General features: G+C 43.6%; 1 protein-coding gene across 1 annotated transcript in view; it reads right to left on the reverse strand.

Annotated features, from left to right (window-relative positions):
• Positions 1-9,047, reverse strand: part of LOC109470583 (pancreas/duodenum homeobox protein 1-like) — a 10,304-nt gene extending 1,257 nt beyond the window's left edge. The window contains exons 1-2 of the mRNA XM_019769547.1: positions 8,273-9,047; positions 4-209 (exon numbers count right to left, since the gene is read on the reverse strand). Of these exons, the coding sequence (XP_019625106.1) occupies positions 4-209; positions 8,273-8,663 (597 nt within the window). The 5' untranslated portion in view covers positions 8,664-9,047. The remainder of the gene's footprint in view (positions 1-3; positions 210-8,272) is intronic.
• Between the last annotated feature and the right edge of the window lie 6,562 nt (positions 9,048-15,609).

Raw genomic sequence — 15,609 nt, forward strand, 5'->3', positions numbered from 1 at the left:
CGCCTGCTCCTTTTTCCACTTCATGCGGCGGTTCTGGAACCAGATTTTGATGTGTCTCTCGGTGAGGTTGAGCATGGCGGCCAGCTCTATCCTGCGCGGCCGGGAAATGTACTTGTTGAAGTGAAACTCCTTCTCCAGTTCCAGTAGCTGGCCCCGAGTGTAGGCTGTGCGCGTTCTCTTGTTCTCATCCTCCACAGCAAAGGACGCACCTGTTCACAACAGACAGACAAAACTAGAGTTAGAACACACGTCTTCACAAGCAGTAATGTAGCACATATAGTGGGAGTACATGGTAGAAAAATCTAGATACTACCCCTAATTATCGTTCCCTTTTAAAAGTACAGTGCCCTTACGTTTCCTCTTTCAGAGTTTCACCCAGTTCGGACCACAAGTTGGAATATAAAGAGCACACTCTCCATAAGTATGGTACCACATATGGTGGCAGAGTTCTACTCTATGTACAGCCTATCGGATAAAGTTTAATATAATTATATATTACGAACAATTTCTCATTTTTCCAAGCTTTCTGTTTTCCTCTTTGACACAGTTTTGGCCCTGAGTCGAAACAGGTGATACAGCTTTAATTTTCTGTATAATTTTGCGCATATTAAGAGGACAATGTGCACGAAAGCTAGCACATACGTGATGTGGTTTCCGTTTGACGAAAACATGAGAACGTGAGAACCAGTAGCACCCACCAGGGCGCTGTGGAACCGGTAAGTTTTCCCGTCAAATTCCTGCTGAAACTACTCTTTTTACAGCACGGTCCCATGCGGTTTCTGTGAAATGATTTCTGATAGAACAAATTAAAGCTCTTCGTACATGTAGATACACGTAATTCACACCATCACTCAAATACTCGTTTTGTCGAATTTCTTACTATAGAAACTCATCAGCTGATGGCCTAGTTTCTTTCTTTCCTTTTCAATAGATATTTTTAAGACTTAGCCTAGATACACGTGATCCACAAGATCACTCAAAGCAACCGTTTACACGATTTTGTCGCAATTCCCAACTACGGAAGTTCATCAACTGCTAATGACCTAGTTTTTCTCTTCAACACATATTTTCTGACGGTCATAAAACTAGCAGCATTCAAATAACAAGCATTTGTTTGAAGGGTAGATAGAATCACATAGACATTCTAAAATAGACCTCACTTGACGTCTTTCATGGTTAGATTTTTAATCAAGTAAGAAGATTGAACTGTCTGATGTTAGATATGCATTACTGGGGGATCAATAGTAATAAAAATCATGTGTGAAAATTGACTGAGGAAAGGGTGCAAAACAAAATTTCGTTTGTAAATTATATAGAAATTGAAAATGTTACAAATTCAGCTCGTTTTGATTTCGGAGCAAGTGTCAATTCACCATAGCAGTTTTTCAGTCAGCGTTTGTGGTTGAAAGTTCGAAGAATCAGTATGTGGTTTTGTCATAATTTGTAAAAGAAATACCCACTTTTAACTCATAAAACTAGTTGTAAAACGCATTACTCCATTCCATAGTACGACAAAGGACTTCTGAACTACATCAAGTTTATCATACTACATATGTACCATACTAACCTATACACCCAATTTAGGCTGTAAAACTATAATTTTGTATAAAGAATATTTTTCGTAATTTCTGCAGAGAATTTAGCGTTTTCGATGCATTATGTTGGTACACATGTATCACTATTGTCGTTCATCTTTATATGGCTTCAGGTACTCCACCCATTGATATTATTTCTATTCATCAAGGCAGTTATTTTCCATATCACGCTTTTTATAGCTGCCTGCAACCTACAGCACTATAGTATGGTCACAGAACACAGTAATATGCTAATAAACAGCGCTATCTGATGATGTTGTGTCGGTAGCGTTATGAAAGCGGCGCTGTACATAGGGAATAGTGATTCATTTATTTAGAGTATGAGTGTAAGTCAAAGTGGGCAGGTGTATCACAAGCAGGAATGGTATGTTCAGGTGGGAGGAGACATTTGTTTTGTAACATTCCTTCATACGTTTGTACAAATGTTCCGTTTTCTCGTGTCTACATTTCCGGCCGCTCATTTCGTACAGTCGCTGTTCGAGTTGTTGGTGCATTGCTGGCAATAGTTTGCAAACGTTATCTATAATATCACATTTGCATGATGAGATTTTAAAAATAATCTCCAAGCAGATCTTTTAGTTGGGGAAAGACAGTACAATATATCAAATTTGCCAGCCTGTATCCATTTGCCAGACAGTATCCATTTCTCCACCGAAGGATAGAGGCTGGCAAATTTGATACTGTCTTTCCCCCTTCGAAAGATCTGCTTGGAGATTATTTGAAAACAGTTTGAAACTCCATAGAAATATATATAAAGATACGCATTATTATTCTGACTACATTATGACTCAATATATTTTTCAATCATCAGATTTGTCGCCCCAATTTTACAGGCCCAGAAAAATTCACGTGGTTTATGAATATAATAATGGGTCAAACGAATGTATGAGAGCTACTCATATTTTATGGCTTTGGTTAATATCAGGTGTAGTGTAGGCATGGAGTTCTTTGTTATAGTCCATGGTATAGGTCTGGGATAGTGGTGTAGTATGGTGATCACCTAACAAACCACTAGCAGCCGTGAATTGAAAGATGTAATGTTTATAGGCAAAGTTTTCCACACTTGGACGAGTTTTAAGTGTCTTTCTGACCAAAATACCCGGGGGTCTAGCGCCCCAGTCATCCCCGCCCACTTCAAGGCGGTTTCTCCCGGTCAAACTATGCAATACACAAGCACAGGGCGCACAAACTGGGCCCGGGCCGCGGGCGGAAACGTACACACGGCCGCTCGGCACGCTGTTTGGGTCAACAGCTCCGTCTATCCGGGTAGGGCACGGGGAGGGACGTGCAGGTAGAGCGGTTACAGCCCCCCTCCCCCATAAAACCAAACATGGAGAACTGGGACATACAGGTTGTTAGTCTCCACAATAAAGTAGTACATTCGTGGTCTCTATCATTCGGTTAAGAGGAAGTAGTAGAACTAGTGGGCCAGATGAACTTACGTGAGCGATTTTGAAGTTGCCAGAGGAGTTGGCCAGTCAGTGGGGCTAGTCGGACCATTTTTGGCGGGCTAACTTCTCTGAGAAACTGTGTGACCAATTTTTAACTACATTACGATTTTTGTCAGACCTCGGAGGAGTCTGACGGAGACTGACTGATTGTGTTACGTGCTCGGAAGTCGAATAGTCCGCTACGTACAGCATCAACAAGATATTAGATCAGAACTACGCAATAAACACATAAGTACTAGTATACTTTTATTAAGCGAGCAGCGAATAGGCCTCCTTTTCCAACATGTCAAAGCTTTGCAACTTGGTAACGTTTTGTTACTTCCGTTGCTACCGCCACCTCATGATCATTATCCTTTTCTACGATGGTACGAATTTGAAGCTTAGCATAATCTTGGATATAGCCAAGGCATAACGTCAGGTGTGTTGTTATCAGTATGTATGCTGTAACGACAGTACTGGCTCTTTCAACGTAACGGAAAACAGTTCAAACCTGCTGGATATTTTCTGGAGACCCTGTGATGCCAACTCGTGACTGTACAGTTGATGTACGACCTAGCACCGTTTCTCAAACCTATCGGTGCGATTTTCACATCAGGCAACTTACGAACGGACTTTAATTATGGTCGGAGCCTATATGTGGAAGAAGCAAACTCGTGTTTAGATCTTTGTAGTCGAGGACATCATGAAAGATCATATAACATATCGCGAATACGTGCTGCAGTCTGACTAGGCTTTTTGAAATGTAAGAATAATCGTACGTGACGTTTGGATCAACTGTCTAGATACAAGTGAAACCATGATAATTACGCAAAGCCTACTTGTGTACAGCTGATTCACTCGAGCACTTTTCAACGCTGATGTTCATACCTGAGGTAAATCTACCACTGTACTTCTCAATGTCAGGATTCCAAACTGTTGCGGGGAAATTTAGCATTGTCACACCACAATATCATATGTGAAGCACTAAACGTTACCTTACAAACGTTTTGCAGCGTTTTAAACAACAGGCGAGCTTCATTGTTTTAATAGTAGTCACCTGTTGATGTATACCAGTATATGTTCTGTATCTGTATCTGTATAACAGGTATGTATAACCGCCCCTCGGCGTTACACACCAGCTGACTAACGTTGTTTCAATTTGTTTAATGTAATGTTGTTTCCACATTGCTCTTTAGTCTGAGATTAACATATTATACTATAGCGTCTTACCGACGAGGAACATTTCACCAGAAAACCAGGTAGCCAAGAAACAGATAAACAAAACATAGACAAACGCTTGCATATATCGTGGGAATTCAGTTGTATTATACCTGGATAGTTATACCAGTACTGAAGATTTTCAACGAGAATTTTGCCCTACCAGTTGTAAAATTAAGGGTCGTAAACTAAAACAGTACTAGTTTAGAAGTTGGAAAACAATTGATCATCACATAACGGTGTGTAACGGTAAAAACTTATTCCTCTCAGAGTTTGTGTGTATCTCAGCCGTCTGTCCATCTCTTCTACATTCCAGGCACAGGTGCAGGTTGTGCGAGGGGTGGGGATTACTATGGGAACTGTGATGGGACCAAAACTTCACAGACTCTGGGGAGGCCGTGCCACGTGGCGAGATATTCCTCTCTAAACAGAGGTGGATAGGAAACCATTCCCTTCTTCTGGTTGCCACACTTTCAGCCTACCTCTTGAACTCATTATAAAACTGCATTTCGTTACAAAGACGTGTCTCTGTCCCTCCTGATATGAAGGGTAGGCTAGTAGTACATGGTAGAGGGATCCATTCCTCAAGCTAACCGACATCTCACACACACAGTCGTCCCTCAGTAAGACATCTGGCATAGTTGTCGTTTAAGCGTGTGCGAGATGTCGGTCAGCTTGAGGAATGAATCCCCTCTACTGACATGAAGGGTAAGCTGTCAGAAAGCGGCAGAACTTGAAGGTAACGATCTTCCCTTCAACCTCTGCCTGCATATGGCAGGTTGTCAGCTAGTTTACCTTCGTAAGACGTGTGGGCGGGAAAACCTGTCAGTTAGTCCGGCTACACACATGCACCTTTGCCACCTCAGGTGGTGTAACGAAGGGCATTATATAATGTCCTTGGTATAACATGATAAACGGTCGGTTATGATATTCACATTCTTTTTTCATTCCATATTTTTTTCCGAAGAGCAAAATTTTCGCTCATTTGTACATCTGTGCACATTGTTACACACAAGAAATGGGAGTTGAAAACTAGAAAATACAGAACTGAAACACCTGCTTTTATCTGGCTTTTCTCCGCTATTTTATGTAGAATCGGTGAGTTAGACATTTTCAAACTGCATCTTTGTCAAAACCATTGGATAAAAATCAGCTAAGATTGAATGTACGTGTATGCCTGTTGTAAAATAGGACGGTATCAAATGACATATGTATCATATGACATGTGTGGCAGGTGTTTCCAGTGAATTGTAAATTTACCAACATGGAGTTTTTTTCTCACGAACTTTTCTCGAAAACGCACAGCCAAGAACATGGTACACCAACAGGTGTGGCGCTTTTCGTGGAATATAGATAGATGGTGTGTGGTGTGCGACATTCAGTGTTTTATTCTTCAGAGGCAGTTGTGTTTTGTTGTGTACGTACACAGGTGTTCTTGCTTCTCTTAAAATGTGACTTTAGAAAGTAACAGAAAAGGTGGTTTTCAGAAATATTTGAGTGTGAGACTAAACAGGTAGTTTGCCATAGTAAGGTCCCATACTGAGTTTGTTATATTACATGTAAGTAAGTGCAATTTTTACACTGTACATTTCTTTAACATTTCTCGTTGTTTCCTTTGATTTCTTAGTGATATTCAAGGTTCCCAGATGAAAGAAGCAACAAATTCAGTCTCTGAATGTGTAGATATATGTCTAAAAACTAACTTTTGTAAGGATTTTCGTCCAACACTACATACTCTACATCATATAATACCCGAACCGACCTATGTACTTCTGACTGGCCATATCTACACATACACAGGTACATTCTGGACAGAAGGCAGGTGTGTTTTTTCTTCTTTATCTTACGGACAAGTCGCTCAAACTCAAAGATGAAAATACGAAAAGCTCGCCACTAGATTCACTCGTCTTCACCAGACTCCTCTGCGGGCTGAGAAACTGTAGAACTTTGCCAAAAACCTTGAATGATTTGCCAACCATAAGGCAGAGTGAGCTCCCATAGTCGGCTAAACTTCTGCTATACCATACTACCTTTCTGGTGACCAATTGGTACAGTTTTCCAGGCCGCAAAAGGGCTTTGTGGAGACTTAAAATTCCATACGATTGCCATGTTTTTGAACTGGTTACGATGAAGACATGTCTGCCCGTGCTACCTGTCCCCTCACGTAGCCTGCACCACTCCCTACATGTGGTGGAGTTGTTTTTGTTTTGTGGTCATAAAGGCCGGCTAATGACATGTAATATACATAATTATAGATAAAATACGACGATAAAACCTACACATTGGCCAAACTTTGCATCAATCAAATCTCGAGAGCCTACTGTCGTCGGGTTGGTTCCTTTCTGGTACTTTTGCTGTATTTTTGCCATGTCCAGAACAATGTAATGTAGTGCGTGAACACATGCATGGGACTATGAAAAACATGGCGTTTGCTGCTACAATATTACCTGCACAAGAACCTTTATGGAATAGACTTATGGTTTAGTACATATAAAACGTCTGTTACTCGTACGTGTACTTTTGGTGATGTATAGTGATTCTTAGGCATTCCCATATTGTTCTAAAGTTATGATTTTTAACCATTACATCTTTGCAGCAGAGTATATCGGTTCAGTTACACCTGCACAGCGTATGGGGTTCTATAACATGATAGAGGAGAACAGAAATTAGTCACACGAATTTGCGATGATTTGTAACCCGAAAGAAGAGGGATTGTGTGTCTGCTTTATTGACTAACAAACGGCACACGACTGTAAATGTACCCGGGCATGTACTGATGTGTGCGCACCACGGGAGGCCATGTTCGCTCTTTTTCATGGAAATACCTGTTAAACACCGGCTTAGCCTGGCGGAACCGGTCAACACAATACCTCCTGTCCAACTCTGATGTAACAGGACGTTTTAGAGCCGTTAGAAACATCGTGTGGTGTCATGTTTGGTACTTAAATTTAGTGGGAGAAAGGGCGAATACCGGTTTACAAATTGTACCCATTTGTTAACAAGGCTGACATATATGTAGAGTGGAAATGTGATCTTCACTTGTTAAGTTCTCTCGTTTCACATTTATCTCAAAAATGGTGTCGACACAATGATTGGGAAGGGTTGAACAAGTGTCATATGGAGATTAAAGACGGTCCTTTTAGGGTAAGAGGATTTGATACTTTTATAGCTTCCAGGGACATTGTTCTGCTGCAGCTAATGACTAAATGAGCTTCTTGTCGGTACAAATCGGTTTAGAATTAGTACATCTTAACTGTAGTTATACGGTATAAGGACTGAGAATTATCTAAGAGCAAGTAGTGTGACAGGTGTATATATGTATGTTCTTAAATAAAAGTTAGAAGTGGTTCTACACACGATTTTGTTACGTTGTGCATGGTGAATATGATTATTTCTTACACACTGTGTATGAGTCGTTCGAAAAGACATCAGAGTGGTGATACGGGCCGGTCACAATGCTAGTTTGTACATAGAACCTGTTGAAACCGCCAATTTGCGCCAGTGTCCGCTGACGCCGTGTCACTATAAATGGCAGTAAAATGCGCGTGTTTCCCGCAAACAGATAATAGAAGTTTCTTATCCCGGGTTGATTTATAAACGTTATGACTTCTTGATGACCGTGGACCATAAAAACCTGCAGCAGCGTGGTCGTTACACGGAGGCGGCGCCTCGTGGGCAGATGTCAGAACCTCGGTTTATCGGAAAAAATTAAAATCACACGACGTGAAGCGAGGAAAGCGGAGATTGTAACAGATGTAAGACCGGGGCCAGGTCCCTTTACTACCCAACCCGCCGGGAGTCGTTTTAATTTCCCGGGTCTCGTTTGCCGGCGAGAGCGGGCTGGGGAGAAATTGGACGACTGTGGAGGACAGAAGTTTTACAACCGGACTCGGCTGTAAAACTGACACAGAGGGGATGAAGTGGCCATTATAGGAACTCATCACATTAGGCGGGCTTCATTACGGGCACACGCGCCGGGCGGAGACGCACGGCCCTCCGCCGCGGGGAGAAACATGTACTAGTACCCACCTGGCCACTGCGACTTCCAGGCGTGGGCGTGCGACTTGGTGGTCTTCATCCAGGGGAACGGCAGGTTCTCGTTCCTGTTGACGGCGCAGCTGGACTGCGGGGCCGGGGGAGGGCCGGCGTGGTGGACGGGCTGGGTCGGTCCCGGTCCCGAGGACGCCATGGGCCCGGGGCCCGGCATGCCGCCGCCCGGAAGTTCCGCGTCCAGCTGATCCAGTTCCACGACGGACATGTTTGGCGGCGGGTAGGGCATGGCGTGCTGCGGCTGCTGGGTGTTGGCGTACAGGCAGGACGACCGGGCCTGGTGCTGCTGGTACGACGCCGGGATCATCGGCCGCTGCGCCTCGTACCCTTCCCGCGGGTACCCGCCATAGTACGGATTATTCCCGTCCATCCTCTAGCGAGCTTTCATTGGCCCAACTTGAACTAGATTGCCGCTATAAACTTGCTGGCGTTCGTACGATAAATCAACGTCAGCGCTCGGTGCCCCCGGTATTTAGAACACACACACCACGTGACTAAATCTGTTTGTCCGCTATCGTTTGAAATTACCATGTGACAACACGGTTGCAAATTTTCCTGCCTCCTCCTCTTCCCCCGTCTCACCTCCGAGTGAGGAGATCACCTGTAGAAAAGGCGGAGTCCCCCGGCTCAGGGACCGTTTGGAGGGAGGGGCGACCTGTGCGCATTTCAACAACAATGGTATCGACCTCGGGTCAAAGTGTGCAGGATTAACACCTTGTGACGTCAGACAGAAAACTACCCACGTTACGTTAAGAAAGTCCCGCCCACGTGAGGGAAGGAAGAAAAAAAATGGCAGAGAAACAAAGGTTTCCGTTGTAGGCGAGAAAAGTAGCAGGCACACAGGTCGGAACAAAAGTAGCTTTCTCACAGGTTGAGCAACAGGTGATTTCTTTTCTTTCGCTTTATCTGAGCCCACAGGTGTGCAACCCCCGCATTGCAGGGAAGTCAAGACGCGCCGACGCCGTTAGAGCGTCCAGACTCAAGACAAATCGCGCCAGAGCGCTGCGAAATTAAACGTTTCTTTTCAAAACGCTTGTTCGTCGCGTCCTCAAAATGAGATTTTTCACGGCGTCTTTTGTGCGGCGGACAGTTTTGTGGTGTTCCGTCTGTCTGCAGCAAATGAAGAAGTCATTACAACCCTCCAAAACAACAAAACAAGTTTTCCTAATAGTTTCACACACACCATCATTACACGGGCAATATTCCCGGCCAAAATTGCATAAAGTTTTGACAAATTTGGGACGGGAAATGTTATCAATGAGTAAGACAGGGCGTTTTAATTATCAACCCCTCCTCGTCAACGGTAGGAGACGTAGCCTGGATATGGCAGAATTCGCTGTTTGTTTGCCGGGACCGTATTGTCTAAACCTAGATTACAATCAAGCCCTGTAATGTGTCTCTGACGCGACCCCATCCCACCCTGCTAATCTGAATAAAAGGGACCTCACAAACCTACCCGGTAAGAATCGCCCACAGTAACACCTGCGGGGAGCAAACTTGCAGGTGTGCAGGGCGACTTAATCCGCCAGCAATCCCTTAAAACTCCAAGTTTGGTGTAAAACGGACTTTATCGGAAGTGAGAATTGTTCGGTATTGTTCTGCCGCGATGTCATCAAATATTTGAGTCCAGATAGTGCGGCCTGCGGGGTCCGGCCGGAGTGTTGTGGCTAGCGGGGAGGGGTCAGGCAGCGGGAGAGAGAAACAACTCAACAGGAGTCTGTGGCCGGACGTTCGCACACACACGGACCAAACAACGCACTTATTCCTACACTTCTGGTCAAATCTCGACAATTATATCCACATTTGGGACGCACACCCACATATCAGCAACTTGAGTCATGACACAATCCGCGTCAAAATCAAATCAAATAAAAACGCACAACACGAGACATTTTGAATTTGAGAAATAAAAAAAATGACATCCATTTCTTTGTGAATAGCTTATTACTATGTTCATCTGCTTGAAAGGAAATGTCTTTTATGGTGCCAGCCCTGCAAATAATCGAAAATGTTCACTTGTGAATTACTTTCTCTCCTCTTTTGCAATAAATATTGGAAAACCAAAGACTATGACGTTATGTAACTTCCTTTGAATAACGTTTTTTTATTCCACCTGTTGAGGAAACCATTATCACTTTTTGTAAACATGAGTTTTCCTGTCCACCTGTTGGGACAGCAGGTCACACTTTTGTCACACAAAGGAGAGAGAGAAAACATTTGCATGTAATACTCATAGTACTTTCCCCGTGTCATTGTCATGTTCATATTCCCATTGTCATGACCGCTTTATGATGGAAAGAGTTGTTCTGACTGGAGTGAAGGACACATCAGGTCATGTGTGTGCGCATATGGGCGATGGGCTGGCATCATTTCCGCTGGATCCATCCAATCTGGGTAATGTATGGAGTAAAAACGCACGGCTTGGATGTCATTGCCTACACCGGACTCATCTGACGAAGAATATGAAAACTTGGTTGTTATAGCACTACAATAGTCCATAACATGGATACTTCGTCATCATTGTGTTAGTCAGACTGTCCTTTTCTAACGCATTTGGCAAAGTGCTAGTAAACGCCATATTTAGTCAATTTTTACCACTTTTCAGTTGCCAACACATTCTAATGGCGACTATGACCATCAATGTAGGACAGCTTTACGCCCCCCCCCCTCGGTACACCCATCCCAACATGTGTGTTGTAGAATGAATGACACAAACACTAACAAACGAATTTCGCCCTGCCGCGTGTTTGGGGCGATTTTTGCGTGTCGAGCCGGTTGCCAGCCCGCTGTTTGTGTTTATCCGCGGTATCAGCCGAGCTGTCAGAGGCGCCAATATGTGCCAACAACCGTCCCAACACGAGAGGGCAGCGCTACGTTCCCACCAACAACCGGACCGCCACTTCGGACCTGCCCGTCAACTCAACAGCTGCCGAGCCGCTTGTTGCTACCGGACTGATAAGCCTGATGGGCCAAAAATGTAATCTCCAAGCAGATCCTACTAGGGTGGCAAAAGACAGTATCAAATTGATCAGGCAATATCCATTCGCCAGAGAGGGTCCAATACGCCACCTTTTGTCTTTTGCTACCCTACGATCTGCTTGAAGATTACTAAAGCTCGACTACTGCCATTTGAGAAGAACACCGTTCGATTGATCTAGATTGGCTGAAATGTAACGCGCCTGAACTTTTTACATTTAGAGGGAAGTTGTACTTCAATGATGCCCTTAATATAACCAATGAGGTTTAAGATCAAATTGATTTTAACCTCCTTGATATAACAATGAGGACAATATCGAATAATCAGTAGTAAAAATGGAAAACAATGACAAGATGTTGAAAACATGGAACTTTTGATACTCAACAGCAAAAATATCACCAAAAATGAATTTTACACCAGAGAAAAGCTTCATGAAGCTTCTAGATGCGGCAATGTTGACATTAGTAATAGTAGTACAGGTAATTCGGCTGCAAACGACGCAAAAAGTGGTTCAACTGCAGTAATACAGCTCCAAACAACGCAGAAAGCGGATACGTATGCGAGATAATGACATTTAAGATACGACGGCAAACATCCTTACGAAAAATGTAAAGGTACTAAAAGCGTAAGCGCTGCACAAAAATTGCCGAAACTGCTATGAGTCAACGACATTGATCGTTCCGTGTATGAAGTTGTAATAAGCCAAACTTTGAGCACACAGTAACCCTGCAAACACTTGATAGGCGGAGATAATTAGCCTATAGATGATCATAATCGGCGGTAATTTGCGGTATAATACATCCACTCTCCCCCGGTCCTCTTGACTCCTGTGTGTGTGGACATCTCCATGTGGTAATGAAAGTGACTGGACCACCTGTCCGCCAATCACAGGTTGCTCTGTTATTATCTCCCGCTTCCCATGAGCTCACCCGCACAGTGATGAAAAACCTTTCAGGGAAGAGAGACTTGTCTATATACACTCGCTGGAACCTGTGTACTTTATAGTTGTGATTGTGCAGAGATGGAGGTATAACGCTTGTTGTCAGGGCGGGTGACAGGGTGGGGGAGGCTGGCTTTCTGTCATACTAATCTCCAAGCAAATCTTGGTATTCTTGGTATGGAATATCATCATCACCGTTTCTAGATTTTTTTTGACAGATCGTCTTCACAAGATAATTTCTTTACGAAGCAACCGTATTGCGCCAGTGTACGGTGATATTGGAAGGGTACCCTGTCAGAGAGATTTCTCCTCCCCAGATCTGCTTGGAGGTTGAGCCGTGCCTGTCTCAGACCCCGTGGGTCGCCATGAGACCGTGGTGCTGGATTCCTCGGGCGGCAGGACGGGCGCCACACGCGCGGAATGCATTGTTTATGTTGTTTCTACTGTTTGCGGGTTAAGCTCTTTAACATGAAGTCATCGGACAAAGTACCATTCGACTCCGAACCGGTCACACACCCCGGAATTTCTACCTCCCGCGGAAAAACCGCCGCTCAAAACACGAACTGGAAACGGTAAAACAACGGCATACAACCCGCCGCGCGCAAACTGGGAAACTTGGCGCGCATATTGACAAGTTTTTGTAGAAACAGGCTTCCTATGCGAGATAGATATGCAATACGTCGTACCAATTTTATTGGGACTTTCACACAATGGCGAATCGAGATACGAATCTGGACCCCATTGACAACTAACATTATACATTCAGGGCTGAAAGCGTTTGGAAGATAACATTGAATGGATATCACAAACAAAAGATATACTGGACACTTTGTTTTTCCACCTGTTCCGGTCCGCTCCTTTGTTTCGCTAAGTGAGTTGTGATAAGCACTAATACCCAACTTCACAATCTAGCCACTCGTAAGACACACGAATAAAATATTCACGCTAACGTTAACATTACCGTGCCTTGTCTTTTTGCCAAGATCGCCGCATTGACAGAGATGGTCCCTTAATTTTCCTATCTATAGGTGGAGGCGTAGGTAAGGTAAGACTTCTTTATTTTTTGTATGTGATCTAGACATCTGATCTAGCTACATTTGCGACTGTCCATTCACACACGCAATCCACGCAGCTATCCTAACATCACCGCAATCGCAACGAGGTGTTATATTTGAAACTTGCGCTAAAGCAAAGACTCCAGTCGTTATGGCATACATCTCCTATAGTCTCCCATATCTCCACACCTGCCTTCTCCTATTCTCTCCTTCCTCCCTGTGACTGCTGCCGTGATTGTGGAGACAACAGGTGTACCGAATGTTCCTGAAGAATGTGTATTGTTTTGAAGTATACACGTTATCGAAATTGATCAACTTGTCTTGTGTGGAAAAAAAGAGAGATACCGAGCGCCAATCCACGAAACATCTGGTCCAATGTTTGTTCTGTTTGACGAGTAATGATAGACCAGTATGGTATAATGAACTGTCCTCTTCGGACGTGACAATACATGATTCCTGTTGAGGTAAGACTGCAACTGGGTAGCGGAGCGGTACCGATGTGCTATAGTATAGATGTTCCCGCAAAACTCGCATACATGTACAAGTTCAATCTCAAACCAGACGTCGGAATAGTGAGTTTTGCCAACAGTTATACCATACACGTCAACAGTTTAGATTGACTTAGACCTGACCAAAAACAATCTGCAAATTCTTCAGAACGTTAACGTCAACTTCAAAATCTGAGATGGCACTTTTCAAGTTTGGACATCAATCAATATATCTCAGAACACTAAAGTGCAGTGAATCTTCTTTTTTTGTAACTTTTAATGATAATTTTCAACGTAATGAACTTATGCAGGTGACACGACGAAATCTGGTAGTTAAATGGAGTTTGCGTATTGCAAATCGCTATCACAATATGATCATATCTACACCATAAACACCGACACACACTCTCCTCTAACTCACAACAAACCTGCCTACTGTAACCATGGTAACGCGCACACACAACCCTCTTCAGTCCGCAGGTGTGCGGGAGTGTTCCAAACCTGATCAACCGTCACCTTCCCCGATAATCAGCCTGTAATGCACGAGTTTTGGAGACTCAGGAGCTCAGGAATAACTGCTGATCCCTGAAACAATAGTAGAGCGGGACAGAATGGAGTGTGCGACATTCTTCTCTTGTAGGATGTGGTCAGTATACAGACACATCAGACCTGTAGGTAGGATACGGACAGTTGATGTAAAACTAGAAGAAGTATTGCAGTTGTGTAGGGCAGTTTTGAGAGGATATTTAGCGTTATTTTACAACAGTAATTAGCTGTAATTGTGTTGGGAGGTGTCGCCCAATCATATCACACATCTGACCAGTTTGGACGGGAGATAACCAGAACGGAACCGGGCTAACCGCATCATCAGATAAATGTCGGACCAAGCATACACGGAGATCACGCACTTAGAGAGGGATTCGTACTGGGATGAAGATAGGGCTATTACAAAAGAAATGGGAAGAAAGTAAGAAGCAAAAGACGTCAGCTACTGCACGTGCAAATGTCACAAAATCATAGATTTATTTTCGGGAGCAACCGTCAGCGTAATGTTGAAATATGAGTACCGCAAGTATTATACCATCAGATACACTAGCATGCTTGGCAAATACACGAAAATACTGCAACGCGTACTATACGGACTCAGGGACACTAACAGGCACATGCAGAGACTGTGCTATATATCAATCTCAAGACAGTATCCATTAGTCAGAGGAGTTTGCACGGTGGCTAATGGACACTCCTCTGGCCAATGGATACTGCCTTGCCACCGTATGATCTGCTTGGAGATTACTATATATATCAGAACTCCCCCATGAGTTGTTATGAGAGAGAGTTGGTTTTTAGAGTAAACATCCCTGCGATGTTGGAATACCTGATGTGACACCCCGGCTTGTGGTGCCCCGCCCAGTATTGTGGCGTTAATCCCACAGGGTCATGTATGAGTACAGAATTGTACCATAGGATCAACAACCACATTAATCAATACACGTTATGTATAACGGGACTACAGGACTGTTATGGTATAGCTATGGTATATGTGAATTAACCTTCATCATTGCTTTACACACCCACGATGTACGTGTAGCAAACTGTTGAAGATGCAACTGTTCTCAGTTATCTCCTCCAAAACCTTAGCTGCCGTATGATCAGAACACGTTGTACATACGTTATGGAGTCTACAGGACTGTTGTGGTATAGCTATGGTATATGTGAATGTACCTTGATCATTGCTTTACACACGATGTTAGCAAATTGTTGAAACGTTTTCATGAATTAACTTTCATCATTGCTTTACACACGATGAGAAGCAAATTGGAAACGTTATCTCCTCCTAAAACGTAGCTGCCGTATGA

The sequence above is a fragment of the Branchiostoma belcheri genome, unplaced genomic scaffold (genome assembly GCF_001625305.1).
Source record: "Branchiostoma belcheri isolate BF01 breed outbred unplaced genomic scaffold, Haploidv18h27 scaffold23, whole genome shotgun sequence".
NCBI lineage: Eukaryota > Metazoa > Chordata > Leptocardii > Amphioxiformes > Branchiostomatidae > Branchiostoma > Branchiostoma belcheri.